The sequence below is a fragment of the Pelobates fuscus genome, chromosome 12 (genome assembly GCF_036172605.1).
Source record: "Pelobates fuscus isolate aPelFus1 chromosome 12, aPelFus1.pri, whole genome shotgun sequence".
Taxonomy (NCBI): Eukaryota; Metazoa; Chordata; class Amphibia; order Anura; family Pelobatidae; genus Pelobates; species Pelobates fuscus.
The window spans coordinates 5334039-5360945 of NC_086328.1; the positions used below are offsets into that span (position 1 = coordinate 5334039).

The window sequence follows — 26907 nt, forward strand, 5'->3', positions numbered from 1 at the left end:
TCAATGAAGTGGTCTGGGTGCCAGGTCCCTCTAGGGTTAACCTTGCCTGCTGTAAACAACGGCACCCTCAGGGTACTATAGTGTCAGGAAAACACTATAGTGATCCTTTAAAGGGTCAATTCTAGTGATTTGAACTGGTCATGGTGCCTGTATTGTGTATGTAAAGCGTTTGGCTAAGAATGCACAGAGTTTATCTAGAGAGTTCCAGGCTGGCGGATGTCAATTCTGCGGATATTCCATTCATTGGCTGAGAACGGTCAGCTGACACTCGCAGGCAATGAGGGGTTGGTGGGATCAGCATCCGGTTACTTAAGCTTCTAAAACCAGGTGCAATTTATAGAACCAGGATGATAAGCAGAGGAGAAGATTATTGTGTAATGTGGTTTAACCAGGATAACAATTTGTACGAAACACGCTGGCTTTTTACGGAGGACATTTAAGGGGTCTCTATGTCAGGATCCATATAATGCAGGAGAGTGGCAAATCAATAAACCACCCTAATGGGAGGTCAATAAACCGGGATTACTGCAATTCTTATCATCCTCAGCCAGGAGGGAGGACAAGAAGCATGACATAGTATGGGAGATTACAGCATGCAAACAGCAGGTGTCCTGTCAGTCAATATATAACAGACTATGCGCATACTCACTACCACTATATGGGAACCTTGCTGCTGAAAATTGTAGCATGCTCTATATTCGAGTTAGGTGCCCTGCTCAGAGTGGCATGGCACGGCGCACACCTGAAACCCAATATTATTTCTCAAATAGTTACAGTTCTACGTTCCCTAACCTCAGTCAATGCTACTGAAGCAAAGGTTGCAAGTATAAAATACACTTACCTCCGCAGGCCATTGGATGTGGGTGGCATGATTGCCCCATGTTATAGGTATGTTTCTGCTTGATTGGGCATTTGCTGAGAAAGTACTGTACCAACGCATGTGTGCCCGGTTTTTACTTCCCTAGTGCCACACACTCACCTGAGCCCTCAGGGCAAACACGGGGGTGTTACATTAATTTACATTTTATGCTCTGGCTGTGCCAGGATACCGTAGCATCTGGAATACAATATTTAAAAACAAAAGAAACCCAAAAAAGAAAATGACAACAGCTTTAACATGACACTACAGTCACAAAACAAAGTTCGATTAATAAAGCAGTCGTGGTGTATAGATCATGCCCCTGAAGTCTCACTGCTCAATTCTCTGCCATTGAAGAGTAAAATCACTTTTGTTTCTGTTTATGCAGCCCTAGTCACACCTCCCCTGGCTGTGACTGACGTAGCCTGCATGAGAAAAAAAAATTGTTTTATTTCCAGATGATAATTAACTTTAGAATTTTTCCTGGTGACTATAGCATTGCTTTAAGCTATAAGTCGCCAAAAAACCCCAAAAACAACACAAAAAGTCTCACTATGCCCCAGAGAGTAATGTATGATATTTTTATGTGCTAGGCATACCCCAGCTCAGATTTTTTTCAGGGCTTGGCTGGGACACTCAGATCGCGGCACTATATAAACATATACTTTTAGAAATAGACCGATGGCATGAAACTCACATCAGACAACATGCTATAAATTGTCACAATGTAACAATGAGCCCGTAACGGTAGGAAGAATAACGTAAACAGACTGCGCAGGGACATACTATAGAAAGTTCCCTCCTAACGTTGTGGGCAGAAAAACCCACTTAATGGCATCGATTAGGGGTGGCTAAACTTGGCATCATACAGGTATCAGAACTAGAGAGAGAGAAGAAAATAATAATCTCTACAAGATAAAATATCATTGTTTAGGAACGGACGCTTGTCACAACCTGCAACAATATGTTTGAAACAAATCCAATGTGGGTGGTGGAATTGTTTTGCTGGTTGCTTAGAAGCATGACACCCAATAGAAAACAAATGGAGAACTGGTCAATATCTTGTATAGAAACAGATTCCCCATAAAACGCTGCCTTAAATATCATATTGGGATTTTTCTATTTTATTGAATTGCCAATTTGAGGGAAGCTATAGATTGTTAAGAATCAATCAATACATTTCAGCATTTTGTCACCTGACAGTGACTGCGGTGTCATTTGTTAGCCTGACAAATTAAAAATTAATGACTATCGATCTTTCGGCAACAAAAAACGACCTACAAATTCCCATAAGTCCTCCTTCACAAGACCTCGGAATACAACAGAGGATAAAATAAATAAATAAAGCAGAAACCAATCTTACAGGACAGAAGGTTTAAACCTTTTACATCAGGAGCGGCCAAAATGTACACACACACACAGCGACTGCGGAGTTACACCTCCGAAAATGCTCATCCAGATTTAAGAGAGACACTATATACATCATAAGCATTTAATCTAATTGAAGTGGTTATGGTGCCTGTAGTCGTCTGGCGCTGTGCCTCCATTCAGTGTTAAACCATTTTCGAGCAGTTTAACACTAAATAATGGTCTTTGGCTTCCTATAAGCTCCGCCCCAACTAGAGGTGTGACTAAGGCAGAGATCACACACTTCCTTCAACCATACCAGCAATGGGCACTGTGATTGGCTGAAAGCAGTCAGCTGATACTCCGCCAGTCACCACCACCCATTGCTGCTCAAGCTAATTCTTTCTGATTAGCCGAGGCAACAGAGGGGACGAGCTGCTGGGGATATTAAAACCTAAACGGTTTAAAGCTGAATAGGACCGTGCCAGGGTACTCCGCACACTATAACCACTTCAGTTGAGATGAAGCAGTTACATTGGCTAAAGTGTGCCTTGAAGGTTACATTGACAGGAGATCTGCCTGTCATTCCACCCTGCTTTACAGAATCAGAACTCCTGCTTTTAGTGTACCCTGTACAACACTATGACCTATGCAAGATCATTATAAACAAATGACTATAAAGTCAGTGTGTGCGCTTATACTGCCAACACATCGATCTTACAGGGAGGTTCTGCTTCCGATACTTACTGACGGGCAAAGCAGAGATTACAGATACACAGCGCAGTGCTTTCACTCAATGATAAAACTGACCATATATAGATTACCATAAATCAAACAAAGTCAACTGACTTCACTAAAAACCACAAACAAGTGGGAAGGGAAGTACCTGTGTATCCGCTGATAGGAATGATAATTAAAGGGCAGCTCAGTGCCCCATAATGTCACCATGCTCAGTGTATGGAGTACGGAAGGAGATTTCCGGTCAGTGTCTCTGGGTTTTATCACTAGCGCAGTCCATTTATACTGGTACCCACCAGCAGAGGATCCAAAGAAAGTTTTAAAAACTAAGACAGTTTAGAAAATAATCTATCAAAGCATTAAATTATGGTTAGTATGAAAAGGAAAGAGGTGCTAAGAGAATGCAGAATGATTTGAACTTCAAGGGTAGTAGCTTAAGGATTAATGTTGGAACATATTAAAGAGTACTAGATACCTAGAACAGCCTTCCAGTGGGAGCAGTAACAGTGATATAGAAAGGGTAGTAGATACCTAGAACAGCCTTCCAGTGGGAGCAGTAACAATGAACTAGAAAGGGCAGTAGATACCTGGAATAGCCTCCCAGTGGGAGCAGTAACAGTGATATAGAAAGGGTAGTAGATACCTGGAATAGCCTTCCAGTGGGAGCAGTAACAGTGATATAGTAAGGGTAGTAGATACCTGGAATAGCCTTCCAGTAGGAGCAGTAACAGTGATATAGAAAGGGTAGTAGATACCTGGAATAGCCTTCCAGTGGAAGCTGTAACAGTGATATAGAAAGGGTAGTAGATACCTGGAATAGCCTTCCAGTGGGAGCGGTAACAGTGATATAGAAAGGGTAGTAGATACCTGGAATAACCTTCCAGTGGGAGCAGTAACAGTGATACAGAAAGGGTAGTGGATACCTGGAATAGCTTTTCAGTGGAAGCAGTAACAGTGATACAGAAAGGGTAGTAGATACATGGAATAGCCTTCCAGTGGGGGCAGTAACAGCGATATAGAAAGGGTAGTGGATACCTGGAATAGCCTTCCAGTGAGAGCAGTAACAGTGATATAGAAAGAGTAGTAGATACCTGGAATAGCTTTTCAGTGGGAGCAGTAACAGTGATACAGAAAGGGTAGTAGATACATGGAAGAGCCTTTCAGTGGGAGCAGTAACAGTGATACAGAAAGGGTAGTAGATACATGGAAGAGCCTTCCAGTGAGAGCAGTAACAGTGATATAGAAAGAGTAGTAGATACCTGGAATAGCTTTTCAGTGGAAGCAGTAACAGTGATATAGAAAGAGTAGTAGATACCTGGAATAGCTTTTCAGTGGAAGCTGTAACAGTGATACAGAAAGGGTAGTAGATACATGGAAGAGCCTTTCAGTGGGAGCAGTAAAAGCCAACAATGATATACAAGATTTTTTTTTTTTCCATCTGCCATCACTCTGTAAGCTTCAGTGTTTGAAGAAAAATAAGGTTCTCTGTGTTTTTCCAACAGCAACACCATGGCCAACTCAGTCATGACTATTTACAGTGATTTATTGTTTAAACAAGTAAAACAAGCAACTCATCAAAAAAATATAAATATATTTATACACATTATATTGACACATCTGTTTAGCGCCTGCAGAAGACATCTTCTGGGACATTTCCCATCATTCTCTTCTTTATAACAATAGAGAACTGGGTTGAAAACCTGAAGAGATGAGCTGTTTCTATGTCCACATTCTGAGGGTTTCCTCCTGGAGTAGATATGCTCCATACAGGGCCACCATCCGGCTTCTCACACCTTCTTGGGGACATTGGTGATGATGGGTTTGGGACGTGTTTTAAAGATGACTTTCTTCTTTATCAGTGCTGTCACGTGGTACTCTGTGTCTCTATGTTCCTCCATTGGGACACTACAACTCTTCACCAACACTGCAAACGGCTTCTCCAAACGAGATACCTTCCCGTACAGGATGTGATGTCCGATAATCAGCACAGGAACACCCTGATGGCAGAATAGGGGCAACAGGGACATCAAAGCAGTGAAGAACACATTCTCTGCATTGGCAGTAAAGCATTAGATCTCTTCCTGCTAGAATTTCAGAAGATGTTCTACAATAGCTATTAGCTACTAATGATCAACATCTGGCTGTGAGCGACATCTAGTGGTACAGCTTAGTTTAACAGCAACAGATGAGTATAATGTTAGAGGTTTTTATTTTATTTTTATTTTTTTAGAAAAAAAATAAATCATGTACAAGTTTGAATCATCATCATGAATGCCCTTTGAATATATATTAACAAAACAGACAAAGCCCCCAGGACTGCTGTAAAGTAAACTGGTATTCATTTTATGAGACACTAAAAGGCTTTAACGTACCCCATCCTCTTATTCTCCTGCAAATGCTTCACGTTAAACTTAAAATATCTCTGTGCACAGCAAGACGGGTCACATAAAAGACAGGCACTTCAAACTAGAATTACACGGGGGGGCCAAAGCTGGCATTAAGAATCAGATAGGACTACATTACACACAATGAGGTTTGACAAGCAACATAGAAATGTATACAGAGATATCAAACTTTGAGATAATTTGTCTCAATCAAGAGTCTAATCACAAGGACAGAAAACAGTGGGGGTCCTATTAACACTTTGTTAACTAGAGCTTAAATCAAGGCTCAGCTTTTCAAGTCCTACACTACTATCCAGCCCTTAAAAGTTACTAGCCACTGCAAGCCTAGGGGTCCACAGCCCACTCCCCAGGTGGGTATTTATATTTGCCAGGGTTACATTTTCTCTGGTCAATGGCTAGTAGACATTTTGAGCTCTGGTTAAAGAGCCAAGAATATTCTATGCCCCTTGTGTCCTCTCGTTTAGGGATTGTGATCTATGCTGCTTGCTTTACTGGAAGACCAGGCGAAACCAGAGGTGGCAATGCTTGGCACGGCAGATGTTTTCAGATCATATTCCCTATTAAGCTCAGCCAGATATTTGAGGACGAGTAGCAGTTATTGGATACCAAAGGCAGCACAAGAGGCAATAAGGCATTTTGGATCTGCAGCCAGTAAGTCACAGAATTTACAGGTTAGTTACATCCTATCACAGTATTCACCTCAAGCTAACAGTGTGGGCATTCAATTAGTACGCTAGCCGAATTGTACCCTCAGCGTAGACTAGACAGAGCAAAGAAACTGCAGTATTTGGGCTGAAGTGCTTAGCTAATTACGCAGTTTATATGGAGCAATAGGTTAGATCTAGGGAATGCCCTACCCAGGGGATGAAAAAAGAAAGAGAAAGTTATAATGTACGGACTGGCAGAAGCAAATTGCAGTAACGAGAAAAAATAAACTGATAAAGATTGTGTAAATGTAACCTTTTGATGTTACTGTATACAGAATTTAACATTTCAAGTTTTACGCTACTAACCACGTCTTAAAACCTTCTAGCCGCTGCAATGCTGGAAGGTCTATTACAACTCTGCAAAGTCACATATTTCATTAATATATATTACAACATGTGGAAATTTCATTCATTATAGGAGGTGAGGTTACTGACTGAGTAACGGTCAGTATTGATCAGCACGATTTGGCAGCAGTTCCAGTAGACTTACAATAAGAGTAATAGCACGGAGCCGTATCGCTGCGATAAATGAAGCACACACAGTAATTGTAAGCTGGAGTTATTAGACTGGGTGCAGCACTAACAGATGTACATGTTTCCACGCAGTATAACCCATTACGTACCTCCTTAGTGTAGTGCAGATCTCCCATCAGTTTCCCGGCCAGTCCATCTTGATTTCGAGCTTCGATTTCCCCCTGTAATTCCATCAGCAGCCACTCGTCTGGCTGGCCCTCAGCACCCCTGTAAAACAAGGAGACATCAGGAGTGTTCACAACACTAACCGTATATAATAACTCTGCACCCGGCCGGCACGCACCGTGTATAATAACTCTGCACCCGGCCGGCACGCACCGTGTTTAATAACTCTGCACCCGGCCGGCACGCACCGTGTTTAATAACTCTGCACCCGGCCGGCACGCACCGTGTTTAATAACTCTGCACCCGGCCGGCACGCACCGTGTATAATAACTCTGCACCCGGCCGGCACGCACCGTGTATAATAACTCTGCACCCGGCCGGCACGCACCGTGTATAATAACTCTGCACCCGGCCGGCACGCACCGTGTATAATAACTCTGCACCCGGCCGGCACGCACCGTGTATAATAACTCTGCACCCGGCCGGCACGCACCGTGTATAATAACTCTGCACCCGGCCGGCACGCACCGTGTATAATAACTCTGCACCCGGCCGGCACGCACCGTGTATAATAACTCTGCACCCGGCCGGCACGCACCGTGTATAATAACTCTGCACCCGGCCGGCACGCACCGTGTATAATAACTCTGCACCCGGCCGGCACGCACCGTGTATAATAACTCTGCACCCGGCCGGCACGCACCGTGTATAATAACTCTGCACCCGGCCGGCACGCACCGTGTATAATAACTCTGCACCCGGCCGGCACGCACCGTGTATAATAACTCTGCACCCGGCCGGCACGCACCGTGTATAATAACTCTGCACCCGGCCGGCACGCACCGTGTATAATAACTCTGCACCCGGCCGGCACGCACCGTGTATAATAACTCTGCACCCGGCCGGCACGCACCGTGTATAATAACTCTGCACCCGGCCGGCACGCACCGTGTATAATAACTCTGCACCCGGCCGGCACGCACCGTGTATAATAACTCTGCACCCGGCCGGCACGCACCGTGTATAATAACTCTGCACCCGGCCGGCACGCACCGTGTATAATAACTCTGCACCCGGCCGGCACGCACCGTGTATAATAACTCTGCACCCGGCTGGCACTCACCGTGTATAATGACCTTGCTCCCGACAAGCATGCACAGTGTATAATAACTGCACCCGGCCGGCACGCACCGTGTATAATAACTCTGCACCCGGCCGGCACGCACCGTGTATAATAACCTTGCACCCGGCCGGCACGCACCGTGTATAATAACTGCATCCGGCTGGCACTCACCGTGTAGAATGACCTTGCTCCCGACAAGCATGCACAGTGTATAATAACTCTGCACCCAGCCGGCACGCACCGTGTATAATAACTCTGCACCCGGCCGGCACGCACAGTGTATAATAACTGCATCCGGCTGGCACTCGCCGTGTATAATGACCTTGCTCCCGACAAGCATGCACAGTGTATAATAACCTTGCATGAAGCAGGTACACATGGTGTATAATAACTGTGCATCTGACGAGTAAGCACAGTGTATAATAACCGCACATCCGACAGGCACACACAGTGTAATAACCCCACATTTGGAAGGTACACCTAGTGTAGAATATCCAAACATAAAGTCTGCACACTGCGCAGAATACAACACTGTGCATAATAACCCAGCATGCTGTGCGTAATAAACATCGTGCTTAATTACCCGGCCCGCTGTATGCAATACAACACTGTGCGTAATAACCCAGGACCCTGTGCATAATAACACAGCACACTGTACCTAATACAACACTGTGTGTAATAACCCAGCACACTGTGTGTAATAACCTGGCAAGCTGTGCGTAATAACCCGGGACGCTGTGCGTAATACAACACTGTGCATAATAACCTTACAGGCTGTGCATAGTAACCCGGCACGCTGTGCGTAATACAACACTGTGCGTAATAACCCGGCACGCTGTGCGTATACAACACTGTGCGTAATAACCCGGCGCGCTATGCGTAGTACAACACTGTGCGTAATAACCCGGCGCGCTGTACATAATAACCCGGCGCGCTATGCGTAGTACAACACTGTGCGTAATAACCCGGCGCGCTGTGTGTAATAACATTATGTATAATATAACAACATTATGTATGATAATACTGTGTATAATAACCAGTTATGTATAATATAATAGCACTGTGTATAATAACCAGTTACAAGCTGTGTATAACAACAGTACATAATAACTGTGTATAATAACAGTATATAATGAGCGGTGTATAATAGTATAGTATTAAATACAGTATATAATAACAGTGTATAATAAGCATTTATAATAAACAGTATATAGTAACACTGTACACAGTATATAATAACACTATAACAGTGTATACAGTGTATAATAACGCAGTCTATGAAAACAGTGTGTAATAACTGTAATAACGCAGGGTGCAAGAACGCAGTGTGCAATAACGCAGTGTGCAATAACGCAGGGTGCAATAACGCAGTGTGTAATAACGCAGTGTGTAATAACGCAGGGTGTAATAACGCAGGGTGTAATAACGCAGGGTGTAATAACGCAGGGTGTAATAACGCAGTGTGTAATAACAGTGTGTAATAACAGTGTGTAATAACGCAGGGTGTAATAACGCAGGGTGTAATAACGCAGGGTGTAATAACGCAGGGTGTAATAACGCAGGGTGTAATAACGCAGGGTGTAATAACGCGGTGTAATAACGCGGTGTAATAACGCGGTGTAATAACAGGGTGTAATAACAGGGTGTAATAACAGTGTGTAATAACGCAGGGTGTAATAACGCAGGGTGTAATAACAGGGCGTAATAACAGGGTGTAATAACCGGTTTTGTCGCTGTTACCTGAATACCCGGATTTGCGCCATGTTCCGGTCGATAAATTCTCGCTATCGCGCTATGTACTAACACTGTCACTATCTAAATCCGGCGCCTTCACCGTGCTGGGGGCGGGGCCAGGGGGGTCACCGTGCACTTCCGCTTCCGGGTCCTGGGGCTCCACGTGAATATAGAGAGCAACGTGAGAGGAGACCAGGGGGTCAGTAATAATCTATAATATCTTATAATAATACACTGTATTACAGGGGGGGTCAGTAATAATCTATAATATCTTATAATAATACACTGTATTACAGGGGGGGTCAGTAATAATCTATAATATCTTATAATAATACACTGTATTACAGGGGGGGCAGTAATAATCTATAATATCTTATACTAATACACTGTATTACAGGGGGTCAGTAATAATCTATAATATCTTATAATAATACACTGTATTACAGGGGGGGTCAGTAATAATCTATAATATCTTATAATAATACACTGTATTACAGAGGGGTCAGTAATAATCTATAATATCTTATAATAATACACTGTATTACAGGGGGGTCAGTAATGATCTATAATATCTTATAATAATACACTGTATTACAGGGGGGTCAGTAATAATCTATAATATCTTATAATAATACACTGTATTACAGGGGGGTCAGTAATAATCTATAATATCTTATAATAATACACTGTATTACAGGGGGGTCAGTAATAATATATAATATCTTATAATAATACACTGTATTACAGGGGGTCAGTAATAATCTATAATATCTTATAATAATACACTGAATTACATGGGGGTCAGTAATAATCTATAATATCTTATAATAATACACTGTATTACAGGGGGGGTCAGTAATAATCTATAATATCTTATAATAATACACTGCATTACAGGGGGTCAGTAATAATCTATAATATCTTATAATAATACACTGCATTACAGGGGGGTCAGTAATAATCTATAATATCTTATAATAATACACTGCATTACAGGGGGGTCAGTAATAATCTACAATATCTTATAATAATACACTGTATTACGGGGGGGTCAGTAATAATCTATAATATCTTATAATAATACACTGCATTACGGGGGGGTCAGTAATAATCCATAATAATACACTGTATTACAGGGGGGGTCAGTAATAATCTATAATATCTTATAATAATACACTGTATTACAGGGGGGGGTCAGTAATAATCTATAATATCTTATAATAATACACTGCATTACAGGGGGGTCAGTAATAATCTATAATATCTTATAATAATACACTGTATTACAGGGGGGGTCAGTAATAATCTATAATATCTTATAATAATACACTGTATTACAGGGGGGTCAGTAATAATCTATAATATCTTATAATGAATACACTGTATTACAGGGGGGGTCAGTAATAATCTATAATATCTTATAATAATACACTGTATTACAAGGGGTCAGTAATAATCTATAATATCTTATAATGAATACACTGTATTACAGGGGGGGTCAGTAATAATCTATAATATCTTATAATAATACACTGTATTACGGGGGGGTCAGTAATAATCTATAATATCTTATACTAATACACTGTATTACAGGGGGGGTCAGTAATAATCTATAATATCTTATAATAATACACTGCATTACAGGGGGTCAGTAATAATCTATAATATCTTATAATAATACACTGTATTACAGGGGGGGTCAGTAATAATCTATAATATCTTATAATAATACACTGTATTACAGGGGGGGGCAGTAATAATCTATAATATCTTATACTAATACACTGTATTACAGGGGGGGTCAGTAATAATCTATAATATCTTATAATAATACACTGTATTACAGGGGGGTCTGTAATAATCTATAATATCTTATAATAATACACTGTATTACAGGGGGTCAGTAATAATCTATAATATCTTATAATAATACACTGTATTACAGGGGGGGTCAGTAATAATCTATAATATCTTATAATAATACACTGTATTACAGGGGGGGGGTCAGTAATAATCTATAATATCTTATAATAATACACTGCATTACAGGGGGGTCAGTAATAATCTATAATATCTTATAATAATACACTGCATTACAGGGGGTCAGTAATAATCTATAATATCTTATAATAATACACTGTATTACAGGGGGTCAGTAATAATCTATAATATCTTATAATAATACATTGTATTACAGGGGGTCAGTAATAATCTATAATATCTTATAATAATACACTGTATTACATGGGGGGGTCAGTAATAATCTATAATATCTTATAATAATACACTGTATTACAGGGGGGTCAGTAATAATCTATAATATCTTATAATAATACACTGTATTACGGGGGGGGTCAGTAATAATATATATTAATACACTGTATTGCAATCTTTTAAATGATCTTTTTCTTTCTTTTTATTCCATCTTCTGTTAATGCGTCTGGTTGTAGAAATGGGGGAATTCAAGGTTCATCGTGCTAAGTTCTTTGATTACATCCCGTCCAGCGTGCGCTGTATGGCGTACGCTCAGCAGACAGATCGACTTGCCCTAGCCCGCAGCGATGGCTCCGTGGAGGTGTATAATTTCTCTGCAAATTATTACCAGGAAAAGGTATGATCATTCTAGGTAACGCTCACATTTCTGAGCATTTCTCAATAACTGTTGATTTTCCATTTTAGTATAATTTCTTATTCAGTATTAGAAGCAGTTGCTTGAGTTGAAGAATAGTTGTTGTTGGGTTTTTTTTAACCATAAATTACACTAAAATCTAAACCACAAGTTAAGCCGTGCAATTTCCTAGTAGTGGTGAGTAATAGAGATCACGGATTTCACATCTGCTTGGGTTAAAACGTTGAACTATCTTAAACTAACAATTCTTTGAAACAAAACAAAATCACATATTTAAATAAAAAAAAAAAAACTGACATCTGTTATCTCGGAAACATGGGTAGAATGTAGCTGAGGTTCATACAAGAAATATATATTGTGGGGGGCGGAGCCAACTGAGGACCGGAGCGGACGCAACTCTCTGAGCTCTGAGCCCTACTTTGCTGAAACAGTGTTAAAATAGGCATTTTAAGCCAAAACTGACCCCTTACCACGCACGCAACGCAAAGGCAGACAATTGGCAGAAAAACTAAAAAGCCCCGAGCCGACAAGTGCCCGATCAGCAAAGATATAGGGGAACTGCTAAGGAACTCGCAGGAGGCCGCATGGGCCAAGATGGCGCTCAGGGATGAGTTATCGTGCTCCTCCGATGAGGCCTCCATAGATCTCGAGGAGGGAGCCTCCTATGACCCACCGCAGAAAAGGGCAGTCAAGCCCCTGCAAACCGGGGAACCGGTGACGGCAGACCTGCTTAAAGCCATGTTTGCGGACCTGCGAGAAGACCTGGCCGCAGACAGGGCCTACTACAAAACCGCCATAGAAAGCGTAATGACCAAAGCCACACAACTTGAGGCCACCTCCAGTGTCCATGACACCCGAATCACGATGGTGGAGCAATCATTGGCAGACCTCTAAAACAGGCAACTAGCCACGGTAAACCGTGTAAACTCACTTGAAGACCAAAGACGAAGATACAATTTAAAAGTCAGAGGAATACCGGAGACCGTAGGCCTCAAGGACTTACCCCACTTCATCAGACGCCTGTTTGAAGCTATGATGATGCCCAAACAGGCCAAAGCCATAAAGCAAGGCGGGATGTTCCGGCTCCCTAAGCCTGCACACCTCCGCTTCCAAAACCTCCAGGACAAGAACACCTTCTCAGCTGCAATTAAAGGGAAACCCCCCCTAACCTTTGAAGGAGCCACGCTCCTAGTCTTTCCAGACGTGACAAAAAGTACCCTATCCTGGAGAAAATCACTACAGCCGCAGCTTCAAAACCTCCGCACCAAGAACATACCATACCGATGGGGCACTCCACGAGCACTACTCTTCACATATGAAGGGAATACCTACAAGGCACGGAGCTTACAAGAACTAGAATCACACCTGCATTCACTCAGTCTTACAACCCCCCAGAACGGGGCAAGCCGGACTCTGCTCCACGTAAACCCTGCAAACATTGCGGACTTTACTCCGAGAACGACCCTGAACTCGTGCCGACCTGAACGCCAACAAGACGACCGAGCCAGAGATGGTCTGTCCGCATAGATACCTAACCGCTGTGCTGGACTGATTGTTGCTTGCCAGGTTTGTCTGATGTCTTTCTCTCGTTCCTCAGCATCAATGTTTTATTGTTTTATTTTACTATTTGGTGTTTACTAAGTGCATTACCGTCACTGTTTAGCATTGTTTTAACAGTAACAGCCTCTGTGTTATCACCAACTAGTTATCCCACCACCTTGACTGTACCCGAGTACTAGTCTGCTCATGATCCTCAGACCTAGTATCTCTCAACTGGCCCACACACACCTCCCCCCCCCTACCAAACCCCCCCAAAAGAACCACTCTGCAAACCTATACTTCAGAGCTCGGTAGGGAACAAAGTTACCTACAGACAGGTGACTCCTTAACATTGTGTCTCCACTCAAAGCTCCTGGTCCACACTAAGGAACCACCAAATACCCTACGGGGAAAGTAAACTACTGGGATGAGTCACATAGGGCCCCAATAGAATACCCCAACTAAAACAACAAGGAGCAGATGAAGCCTAGAACCCATTGTCTCACTATAGGAGATTTTTAATTGACATCCAAAACTAGACCTGTTTTGTCTTCTACTTAAACTATAGTAGTGTCCTGCCCAAAGCACTAAAACACCTCAGGTAACCAATGCCACCGCTTAATTTGATGTCCATGTGTGCTCAGCTGCCTAGCTATGTTTATATTTAAAAAAAAAGTGCAATGTTCCTCACCTGCTATGTGCTTGTTCTCAAATGTATGCCAGTTATGTGCTCACACATGCTGTTGTAGCAGTGCAAGCCAATTTGTGATCTTTTTCGCACAATAAAATAAAGAATTGAAAAGATAAAATAAAAAAAAGAAATATATATTGTGGGCTTAAAATATACACTAGTCATTGGCAAGTAAAAATGTCATGCCTATTCTCAATCTGTATCAACATCACTGAAAATCTTCTGCCATTTTTTGCCTTTGCCATAAATGTAAACTGTGAAAGCTCTGTGTAATAAGGTGCCCATTCCTGTGTAGATTTGTACAGTATATAGGTCTCCTCGTTACTTTATGAAGGAGGATTCCATGGTATCACCAAGACTAAAAGAGAATTCTGTAATAAGTCTTTGTAGGAAATGGATCTCCTTGGCAGGACTCCTCTGGAATGTAAGCGTTTACAAGTCTGCATATAGACCCGTAAGTGTGTGTGTGTGTTCTGTGCAGGTGATCCCTGGAGATGAGAAGAGATCCACAGAAGCGATCTGTTGGGCGGCTGACAACCGACTCTTTACAGCTGGTCTAAACGGTGAGATTGTAGAATATGACCTGGCAAAGCTGTGCGTCAAATATACCCTCGATGCCTTTGGAGGCCCCATCTGGAGTATCCGTGCTAATGCCAGCGGCTCGCACCTTGCAGTAAGTAAAAGGACTTTGAATTCTACATGGTACTCTCTACAAGTTATTTGAATAGTCTGCCATAAAGACTCTGGACCTGCTTGACAGTCCTCTCCTTGACTTTCTCCAGGTCTGCTGTGAGGACGGCTCTGTCAAATTGTTCAGCGTTACACCTGAGCGAGTCACATTTGAAAGAAACTTGGATCGTCAGAAAGGTAAAGGAACTTCGGGCAGTGTGCTCTCGCCAGTTACAGGCTTTTTGGTTGGTATACCAGCTTTAATGTTGGCACATCTCTCCTTTCTGCAGGTCGAATTCTCTGTCTGGCTTGGCACCCCTTGGGTACTCACATAGTGACTGGCTCAGTTAACAAGATTCACGTATTTAATGTTCAATCAGGTATGTTTGGGTGATGGTTGTAACGTGGGGAGCAGTCTAGACTGGTTACTGTACTTCCACTTCACCTGTGTGAGTTTTATGGAGCAAAATAAAAATGGCTGCTATTATAAACCTTTCCTGTTTGTTTGAGTTATAATCAGAAAGTAATGCCCCAAACACACAGCTATAAGGAGAAACACACATAATAATGCATCCATAGTGATTAATGTAGAGGTCCTGGTGTGGTTGATGGGGTACTCACAGTGTCTCCATATTTGGTGCAAGGGGTTGGATAGGAGTATCTTTATTTAGTTTTTTTGCTCTGTAGGCCCATGCTGTTCCTCCTTTTATTTCCCAACGTGAAGTATTTACCTTTATAACTCCAGAAGTACTGTTGGTCCTGTTATGGAGTTTCTGGGAGCTGTAGTCCAAATATTAGTTTGCTACATCAGAAAGCTGATAATTGAACTCCTACTCCCAGAACTCCTTGCTGTGCCAGTAAGGTTTGTTGGTTCGTTATGAATGTTGTCTCTCTGTGTCATTATCAGGCCATCTGGTGCACATGCTCAGACTGGACAGACGGCCACAAGCTGGTCGACGGCCGGAGTGCCTGGTTTGGGGCATCGCCATGCTTTCAAGTGGTGACATCATTAGTGTGGATTCTTCTGGCAAGTTACATATGTGGGATTCAGTGACCGGGACGCTGATTGAGACACACACGGTAGCTAACTGTGACGTCCTCTGCCTCGCTGTATCACAGGTGATGCTGTTACTCCAAATCTTGAGTATTATCCCCCCCAAAAACTTAGAACTTGTAGTGAATAATTGGTCTCCATACTAAATTCCCGCAGAACGAGGACAGCCTGGTGGTGGGCACGGCTGAGGGCATAACTTTCCAATTTCAGCTGCTTGAAAAGAAAGTTGGAGAGAAGGAGAAGAAGTGGTTTTCTACCAAACCGTTTCGGCATCATACGCACGATGTCAGAGCAGTGGCACACAGCAGCACAGCACTAATATCTGGAGGTATGTGGCGATCACCTACCTACCTACATGCTTTTATTTCCCACGCTTCTTTTATTTCTGTGCTAAAACCTTCTACTGTGTTCAAGGTGTAGATGGACAGCTGGTTTCCCGCCCCTTGATGGAGAGGATACAAACCAAGTCTTATGAGGCTGCTTTACGAAAGATCACCTTTCCACATGTGAGTCACACTATATATCTTTTTCTAATTTGACAAGAAAGAAAATAATAATAATTGGTTAAATCAGTTTCCTCAATTATTTTAGCACTCTGAGAATCAGAAGAGTGAAATTTGCGAACATATTCGTTTATTTAACAAGAATGAGTATCTGAGGAAAGCGAAATGCATTGGCCTCACAGTTGATCAATCTAAAAATTATTTTGAGAATGATGTGAAATGCCATGCTGTGTCCTTGTTTCACCATAACAGGGCCTTGGTGTCTGATGCATTGGCCTGTTCCTAGTGTTCAGTTGGACACTGTATCAGAAAGGTGTAATATGCATTGGCTTGTCTCTAATTGCCATTTTTGAAAATGTTTTTGGATATTCCTCTCTTCCAACTGTCATTAGTCTAATACTATCCTTACCTTTTGTGTCACTATACCCCACTCCCTCTAACATGTAAACTCACTGAGCAGGGCCTCAATCCCTCTGTTACTGTGTCACTATACCCCACTCCCTCTAACATGTAAACTCACTGAGCAGGGCCCTAAATCCCTCTGTTACTGTGTCACTATACCCCACTCCCTCTAACATGTAAACTCACTGAGCAGGCCCTCAATCCCTCTGTTACTGTATCACTATACCCCACTCCCTCTAACATGTAAACTCACTGAGCAGGGCCTCAATCCCTCTGTTCCTGTGTCACTATACCCCACTCCCTCTAACATGTAAACTCACTGAGCAGGGCCTCAATCCCTCTGTTACTGTGTCACTATACCCCACTCCCTCTAACATGTAAACTCACTGAGCAGGGCCTCAATCCCTCTGTTACCGTGTCACTATACCCCACTCCCTCTAACATGTAAACTCACTGAGCAGGGCCCTCAATCCCTCTGTTACTGTGTCACTATACCCCACTCCCTCTAACATGTAAACTCACTGAGCAGGCCCTCAATCCCTCTGTTACTGTGTCACTATACCCCACTCCCTCTAACATGTAAACTCACTGAGCAGGCCCTCAATCCCTCTGTTACCGTGTCACTATACCCCACTCCCTCTAGCATGTAAACTCACTGAGCAGGGCCCTCAGCCCCTCTGTTCCTGTGTGTCCAACTTGTCTGGTTACAACTACATGTCTGTTCGTCCACCCAATGTAAAGTGCTGCAGAATTTGTTGGCTGTATATAAATAATAACATAATAATAATATTAAGTTGTGAAAATATCAGAAAAATTAAACATTTCAATATATTTTCATTATCTATTTTTAGCGTCATTTAATATCCTGCGCCCGAGGAGCCCGCTTGCTTCTATTCCAGTTCCCCGAGCGCTTGGAGCTGTGGAGACTGGGGAAAAGTGAGGAGTCAGGTAGGTGCTCATTGAGTGCATTTGTTTAGGGATGCGTTTCCTAGTCTGGTTCTAATCATGATCTAACCTCCTGTTGTGCTTACTCACAGGGAATGATGGCCATATTCTTAACATGATGCAAAAACATGAGCTTCTCCTGCAGCTGAAACGGAAGGTGAGAAGACCCCTGTCTAACTGTCCTTCCTGGAGTTATTATACAGGAGAAGAGGACGCAGTGTATAAATGTTCCCCTTAGGGCTGCAGAAAGCGGTATTGTCACTGTGTGTCACGTGTCAAAAGGCACCAGTGTTTGGAAGAAGAGGGAGCACAAATCTGGAAAGGATTGTAGCTACAAGGGGCTGCTTGTTGAACATTTTTAAAAAGTTCTCACCATTTCATATATTAGTATTCTTAACGCTATAGTGTTCCTTTAATACAGCCAGCTTCTGCAGTTTCACACAGAGGAATCGCAGCAGCAGCAAGTTAGATTGAACGGGAGTTGATCAGATATCAGTAGATAACATGGCTGCTCAAACAGATATAAAAAAAGTGAAATTTTCTTTAAAAAAACAAACATCAGTAACATAATTTTCATTAAATAAACTTTTATAAAAAGATATTTGAAAATGTGATGACCGTTGTCCTGTATTCAATGGGTGAAATTGCTACACCTGGCTGGTAGTGCATGCCCATAGCCCCCTCCCCCTATGTATGTGGGCGCTGTGTATCCACTGGCTGGGGCGCATCTAACGTTCTTTTTCTGTTCAGGGCACTGAAAGTATCCGCTGCAGCTCTGTCTCAAACTGCGGCTCGTGGATTTCTTATGCCACCACTTCCCGACTCTACCTGCACCGGCTGTGTTATGAAAAGGATAATCTGAGTATTAGTCGGGTACGTAAATCCATGGATAATTGCTGGCCTTGGTTCTCAATTACATTACTCTTCCATTGATCCTTTACCAGCTGCTGTGTACTGTCTGTCTAGAATGCTAATTATCCAGGGTTTGTGTAAGGATTTGTGATTCACTATCTCTTACTATCTAACCATTTCACAGGTTCCCAAGGTCCCTCGAGTCACATCTGCAGTTCTGCAACTTCTGTTCTCTCCAGATTCTACTCAACTCTACGTGGGGTCGGAGGAGGGACGAGTGCATGTCCTCAAGCTTACAGAGGGCAGCTGCCAGCACAGTCACACTCTGGAGCCTCCATCAGGTACCTAGGATGCTGAGTAGAATTGTCCATGTTTTCATTCATTTTGAGCGGTCATTGCAGATTGAAGTGGGAGACAGTTACTTAGTACAAAAGTGAAGACTTAATAGTTAAAGGAACACTATAGTCACCTAAATTAATTCAGCTAAATAACGCAGTTTTCGTGTATAGATCATTCCCCTGCAATTTCACTGCTCAATTCACTGCCATTTAGGAGTTAAATCACTTTGTTTCTGTTTATGCAGCCCTAGCCACACCTACCCTGGCTATGATTGGCAGAGCCTGCATGAAAAAAAAACTGGTTTCACTTTCAAACAGATGTAATTTACCTTAAATAATTGTATCTCAATCTCTAAATCGAACTTTAATCGCATACAGGAGGCTCTTGCAGGGTCTAGCAAGCTATTAACATAGCAGGGGATAAGAAGATCTTAATTAAACAGAACTTGCAATAAAGAAAGCCTAAATAGGGCTCTCTTTACAGGAAGTGTTTATGGAAGGCTGTGCAAGTCACATGCAGGGAGGTGTGACTAGGGTTCATAAACAAAGGGATTTAACTCCTAAATGGCAGAGGATTGAGCAGTGAGGCTGCAGGGACATGTTCTATACACCAAAACTGCTTCATTAAGCTATAGTTGTTCAGGTGACTATAGTGTCCCTTTAACATGGAAGTTGGTGAACGTAGATTTGTGTGGTTTGGTCATTTAAACAAAGTAAGCTCATCTCTTGTGCGAAAGGAAACCGAGGTGGGGGGGTTGGCGGCAAATAGAAGGAAGTAAAGAAGAAATCTGAAACTAGAGTTTAATACTGATTATGGCACAATGTTAAAGAGCCACAACTTCAGTTTCCTCTGAAAGACTGGGTTAGTCCTCAATTGTTTTGATGTTTATAAGTAGTGTGTTCCAGAGGTGCATCCCCTGCTCCCATTGGAAGTGACATTCTCTTTGTGCCTTCTTGAACAATTCCATCTCCGTATGTGCTGATATTACATAGTTATCCAAGTTAAAAAACAACTAAAGTCAATCAAGTGGAACCATGAATGTTGAAAATCTAAAGTTACAAAAGGAAACAAAAACCTCACCTGCAGATATTGTGGCCAACTGGCTGCAAGAATGGTGGTACAGGTTCCTGGGGTTCACAGTAAGAATGATTGGAGTGGAGGTTAGGTGGGGTTTATGTCCCAGAAGTGGAGGTTAGGTGGGGTTTATGCCCCATAAGTGAAGGTTAGGTGGGGTTTATGTCCCAGAAGTGGAGGTTAGGTGGGGTTTATGCCCCAGAAGTGGAGGTTAGGTGGGGTTTATGCCCCAGAAGTGGAGGTTAGGTGGGGTTTATGCCCCAGAAGTGGAGGTTAGGTGGGTATATGTCCCAGAAGTGGCGGTTAGGTGGGGTTTATGTCCCATAAGTGGAGGTTAGGTGGGGTTTATGCCCCAGAAGTGGAGGTTAGGTGGGTATACACTGCGTGCAGAATTATTAGGCAAATTAGTATTTTGACCACATCATCCTCTTTATGCATGTTGTCTTACTCCAAGCTGTATAGGCTCGAAAGCCTACTACCAATTATGCATATTAGGTGATGTGCATCTCTGTAATGAGAAGGGGTGTGGTCTAATGACATCAACACCCTATTTCAGGTGTGCATAATTATTAGGCAACCTCCTTTCCTTTGGCAAAATGGGTCAAAAGAAGGACTTGACAGGCTCAGAAAAGTTAAAAATAGTGAGATATCTTGCAGAGGGATGCAGCACTCTTAAAATTGCAAAGCTTCTGAAGCGTGATCATCGAACAATCAAGCGTTTCATTCAAAATAGTCAACAGGGTCGCAAGAAGCGTGTGGAGAAACCAAGGCGCAAAATAACTGCCCATGAACTGAGAAAAGTCAAGCGTGCAGCTGCCAAGATGCCACTTGCCACCAGTTTGGCCATATTTCAGAGCTGCAACATCACTGGAGTGCCCGAAAGCACAAGGTGTGCAATACTCAGAGACATGGCCAAGGTAAGAAAGGCTGAAAGACGACCACCACTGAACAAGACACACAAGCTGAAACGTCAAGACTGGGCCAAGAAATATCTCAAGACTTATTTTTCTAAGGTTTTATGGACTGATGAAATGAGAGTGAGTCTTGATGGGCCAGATGGATGGATTGGTAAAGGGCAGAGAGCTCAAGTACGACTCAGGCGCCAGCAAGGTGGAGGTGGAGTACTGGTTTGGGCTGGTATCATCAAAGATGAGCTTGTGGGGCCTTTTCGGGTTGAGGATGGAGTCAAGCTCAACTCCCAGTTTCTGGAAGACACCTTCTTCAAGCAGTGGTACAGGAAGAAGTCTGCATCCTTCAAGAAAAACATGATTTTCATGCAGGACAATGCTCCATCACACGCGTCCAAGTACTCCACAGCGTGGCTGGCAAAAAAGGGTATAAAAGAAGAAAATCTAATGACATGGCCTCCTTGTTCACCTGATCTGAACCCCATTGAGAACCTGTGGTCCATTATCAAATGTGAGATTTACAAGGAGGGAAAACAGTACACCTCTCTGAACAGTGTCTGGGAGGCTGTGGTTGCTGCTGCACGCAATGTTGATGGTGAACAGATCAAAACACTGACAGAATCCATGGATGGCAGGCTTTTGAGTGTCCTTGCAAAGAAAGGTGGCTATATTGGTCACTGATTTGTTTTTGTTATGTTTTTGAATGTCAGAAATGTATATTTGTGAATGTTGAGATGTTATATTGGTTTCACTGGTAAAAATAAATAATTGAAATGGGTATATATTTGTTTTTTGTTAAGTTGCCTAATAATTATGCACAGTAATAGTCACCTGCACACACAGATATCCCCCTAAAATAGCTATAACTAAAAACAAACTAAAAACTACTTCCAAAAATATTCAGCTTTGATATTAATGAGTTTTTTGGGTTCATTGAGAACATGGTTGCTGTTCAATAATAAAATTAATCCTCAAAAATACAACTTGCCTAATAATTCTGCACTCCCTGTATGTCCCAGAAGTGGCGGTTAGGTGGGGTTTATGTCCCATAAGTGGAGGTTAGGTGGGGTTTATGTCCCATAAGTGGAGGTTAGGTGGGGTTTATGTCCCATAAGTGAAGGTTAGGTGGGGTTTATGTCCCAGAAGTGGAGGTTAGGTGGGGTTTATGTCCCAGAAGTGGAGGTTAGGTGGGGTTTATGTCCCATAAGTGAAGGTTAGGTGGGGTTTATGTCCCAGAAGTGGAGGTTAGGTGGGGTTTATGCCCCAGAAGTGGAGGTTAGGTGGGGTTTATGCCCCAGAAGTGAAGGTTAGGTGGGGTTTATGTCCCATAAGTGAAGGTTAGGTGGGGTTTATGTCCCAGAAGTGGAGGTTAGGTGGGGTTTATGTCCCAGAAGTGGAGGTTAGGTGGGGTTTATGTCCCAGAAGTGGAGGTTAGGTGGGGTTTATGTCCCATAAGTGAAGGTTAGGTGGGGTTTATGTCCCAGAAGTGGAGGTTAGGTGGGGTTTATGCCCCAGAAGTGGAGGTTAGGTGGGGTTTATGTCCCATAAGTGAAGGTTAGGTGGGGTTTATGTCCCAGAAGTGGAGGTTAGGTGGGGTTTATGTCCCAGAAGTGGCGGTTAGGTGGGGTTTATGTCCCAGAAGTGGAGGTTAGGTGGGGTTTATGCCCCAGAAGTGGAGGTTAGGTGGGGTTTATGTCCCATAAGTGAAGGTTAGGTGGGGTTTATGTCCCAGAAGTGGAGGTTAGGTGGGGTTTATGTCCCAGAAGTGGCGGTTAGGTGGGGTTTATGTCCCAGAAGTGGAGGTTAGGTGGGGTTTATGCCCCAGAAGTGGAGGTTAGGTGGGGTTTATGTCCCATAAGTGAAGGTTAGGTGGGGTTTATGTCCCAGAAGTGGCGGTTAGGTGGGGTTTATGTCCCAGAAGTGGAGGTTAGGTGGGGTTTATGCCCCAGAAGTGAAGGTTAGGTGGGGTTTATGTCCCAGAAGTGGTTAGGTGGGGTTTATGCCCCAGAAGTGGAGGTTAGGTGGGGTTTATGTCCCAGAAGTGGAGGTTAGGTGGGGTTTATGTCCCAGAAGTGGCGGTTAGGTGGGGTTTATGTCCCAGAAGTGGAGGTTAGGTGGGGTTTATGCCCCAGAAGTGGAGGTTAGGTGGGGTTTATGTCCCATAAGTGAAGGTTAGGTGGGGTTTATGTCCCAGAAGTGGAGGTTAGGTGGGGTTTATGTCCCAGAAGTGGCGGTTAGGTGGGGTTTATGTCCCAGAAGTGGAGGTTAGGTGGGGTTTATGCCCCAGAAGTGAAGGTTAGGTGGGGTTTATGTCCCAGAAGTGGGGGTTTATGTCCCAGAAGTGGAGGTTAGGTGGGGGTTTATGTCCCAGAAGTGGAGGTTAGGTGGGGTTTATGTCCCAGAAGTGGAGGTTAGGTGGGGTTTATGTCACATAGTTACATAGCTGAAAAGAGACTTGCGTCCATCAAGTTAAGCCTTCCTCATATATGTTTTTGCTGTTATTCAAACAGCAAAATGTTCTGTGATTTGTAACTCCAACTTATGATAAATACCCATTTTTGGTTACTTTTCTAGTGCAGGCTGCTGGTAAGCTGTACCCAACTCTTTAAACTCAAGCTTTGGGGGTTGATGTTAATAAGTATTGATTTGGATTGATTACGTAGACATGCAGATTGTAGATTGAAAGCTTCTTCTCCTCCAGGTACTCCCGATCCTGTCCACCTCTTGGCTGTGAGTGAAGACGGTGCTTTCCTGGCAGTGGCCACAATCAATGCGCAGATTGATGTCTATAACATTAAGAAGCTGAAGGTGAGAGGAACGCAGTATAAATGTTTGTTAGATTTCATAACGTGCAAGACACACATTGTATTTACAGGATTATATTTTCTGTGTTGCTTCCAGCATGAATGCTCAGTGCCCCGGTATAATTCACCTCCCACTGCAATGGCCGTCCACCCACTAACCAACAACCTAGTCATCACTCACACAGACCAGCAGGTGAGTACGCCCTGAGCAAGCGAGGCCCCTTGGAGATCTTAAGTCATTTATTTTAAATGTTTACCTTTTTATTGATTTCTTGTCCCCAGGTGTTAGAATTCAGTATTTCTCTTAAAGAATACACAGATTGGAGCCGGCGATTGCTGCGACATGGACTGCACCGTGATTGGCTGGAGAGGGACACGCCCATCACTGGTGTTTCCTTTAACCCTTCCATGCCTGAACACATCCTAATGCATGACACGTTTATGCTCTGCGTCGTGGATAAAACACTGGTACGTGTCAATAATCAAACAAATCTGTACAATAGGCCCAAAATAAATATTGAAATCCTGTTACCTAAAGCGTTAATTACTCTGAATCAAAATCTTCATTGTAAAACTGCAAAAAAAATATTCAGACTGTGACTTTGCTTTGGTTTTGCGATTGAGATTTTCATTTATTGAGTGTTTACAGTTTGGAGTCTTGGTGTGTGACATTTTCATTTCTATTTTTCTTTGTTATATTGTAACATTCTAACATATATCATGGGTTGCAATCCCACAAACTGGCACTATTTAATTCTATTTTTTCCCATACATCGGAGACTCTCTGTCACCCTCTGATGCCAGTAACGCTGTGCTAGAACATTCCGTTGAACTGATTTGTCCTTTCATCTTAACCATATAGTTACTGACACTGTTGCAATATATTTCTCGGTACAGCCACTTCCAGATGACAAGACCGCTCTACTAAACCAGAGGACACTCAAAGGCCTGTCTGTTAAAGCGCGGAAGAGTCAAGCACACGCATTTAAGATCACAAAGAAATATCAGGTGAGGTGGTGGATAAGGAAATGTGATGCATGACCCAAGCTGCCCCTCTTTCTCTCTATCTTTACCCCTTCCTTCTATTTTACCTCTGCTAGTATTTCTTCCTACGATTAGTGGTTTGATGTTTTTTTTTGTTCATTTTCCAGCCTCTGCTTTTCATGGATTTGCTCGACGATGGAGAACTGGTCGTGGTGGAGAGGCCCTTCAGTGATATTCAAGCTCAACTTCCTCCTCCCATCAGACAGAAGAAGTTTGGAACTTAAGCTTCCTTGTGTACACCTTATTTTGTTTTACATGCCTTACTTAAAGCCTTTGTTGGACTGAAAGTCTGGATTTCTGGATGACAGGGGACTTCGATTCCCATTCACTATGCACCATATTTGGATTTTATCATAGAAGTCATTCTGGCCTTGGGAAGTTCAACATGGCTTTATCTGTTGACTTTGGTGAATTTCCCTGAGATTTGGTGAATTTCCCAAGTAATCAGAAAAACGTATAATTCCAGCAGAGTGTAAATATTTCACAATGATCACTTTAATTAATATTATTTTTCTAATAATAAAAAGTGGTTAAAATAACAGGTGTTTAAAGAAATTGTGCTCTTTCTTTGTATTATAGAGAAAAATTAAATTAAAGGTTATGTGTTTGCGGCTGAATTGACATATTTCAGTATTCTGGGTGTAACTGTGAGAGATAAACCCAGATCAGTGGCTGGAATAAACAGAAAATGAATGACAGTTCCTGCCTGCTATAAAATGCAGATCGTCAGGAGCAATGGATACGAAAATAAACACGCTCCTTATTATTTAACCCTTTAAGGACCAAACTTCTGGAATAAAAGGGAATCATGACATGTCACACATGTCATGTGTCCTTAAGGGGTTAAACTAATTTAAATTGGCTCTAAAATAGCACTTTATTTTATCAGCTTGTGCATAGGAGAGCCCATTGGATTAGTGGATATTCTGTTATGTTGGATCGATGTTTTAAAAGTAATGAAAAGTATTATAGTATAAGGTTAGAATGTCCAACCTTTCTCCAGGAAAATGTATGTAAAACTTGTAACATGGGGATTAACTTTCCAGTCGTGTCTCCGGATGATCTAAAAGAAGGCAAAAACTCAATAGTGTCGCAAACCGAGAAAAACCTATTCTTCATGTTAATGTGGCACTCAGCCATCTCCTGTTACCACCAGCATTAATTATTATACCATTAAAATCCAGTGCAGAATTTACTGGGGTCACTGGACAGCATCCACACACCCGCTAATACGCACTGTAATGCTACCTTTTCATTAACCAGCTGTAAACAGGATGGGATTCTCTGCAGATGTATCCTCGGGAAGGAAGCTATGCACACTCCTGGAATTTCCTAGATAAAACCCCTTTTTACCAGAAATCACAGCTAGGAAGGTCCTGGATGATTGTTCTTCAATCCATATTTTCCAGGCATGATGGACCTGAAACACAATGCCCAGTATTCCATCATTTATTTTACACATTTAGAACGCCTTACGGTTATTTGTGTTGTGTTTAGGGGAGGGCTATGCTACAGGGATCCCTTCACTATTCATGCAACTGAAAGTCCCATAATTCATACAATCTGGATAACCGCGCATATAAAGACACATCCATAAAAATATTTATATTTAAATGTGAAACTGAGAGTCAGTGGGGTTTATTCAATAAAGCAGAAGCTGTATACAACTAACAAGACAATTGCAAATTTTATAGCATTGGTTCAAAGTGGACTGCAGTAAAAAAGCTCATTTGTCCCCAGCTGTTTCATAGCAAAACTCAGCACATAAACACTCCAAGCACTGAAGTGGTTATGGTGCTTGTAGTAATTTAGAAACTTTTTATCAAAGGCTCATGAATATGATCTACAAGCAGCCTAAAGAACATGTATAGTGTATACATCAAGCCACACTAATATACCAGC

General features: G+C 42.5%; 2 protein-coding genes across 2 annotated transcripts; one reads left to right on the plus strand and one right to left on the minus strand.

Annotated features, from left to right (window-relative positions):
- Positions 1 to 4662: 4662 nt before the first annotated feature.
- Positions 4663 to 9677, minus strand: CHTF8 (chromosome transmission fidelity factor 8). Its single transcript, XM_063437557.1, has 3 exons — positions 9559 to 9677; positions 6680 to 6797; positions 4663 to 4941 (listed from the first exon to the last, which is right to left on the minus strand). The coding sequence occupies exons 1-3, from the start codon at positions 9579 to 9581 to the stop codon at positions 4732 to 4734; spliced, it is 351 nt and encodes a 116-aa protein (XP_063293627.1). The 5' UTR covers positions 9582 to 9677; the 3' UTR covers positions 4663 to 4731.
- A 1-nt stretch (position 9678) lies between these two features.
- On the plus strand, positions 9679 to 25544 carry UTP4 (UTP4 small subunit processome component). The gene is made up of 17 exons (XM_063437556.1): positions 9679 to 9751; positions 12003 to 12163; positions 14893 to 15084; positions 15194 to 15278; positions 15371 to 15460; positions 15988 to 16199; positions 16291 to 16462; positions 16549 to 16640; positions 17891 to 17987; positions 18077 to 18141; positions 18735 to 18857; positions 19021 to 19177; positions 23859 to 23965; positions 24059 to 24154; positions 24244 to 24429; positions 24859 to 24969; positions 25113 to 25544. The coding sequence occupies exons 2-17, from the start codon at positions 12005 to 12007 to the stop codon at positions 25227 to 25229; spliced, it is 2061 nt and encodes a 686-aa protein (XP_063293626.1). The 5' UTR covers positions 9679 to 9751; positions 12003 to 12004; the 3' UTR covers positions 25230 to 25544.
- The last annotated feature ends 1363 nt before the right edge of the window (positions 25545 to 26907 follow it).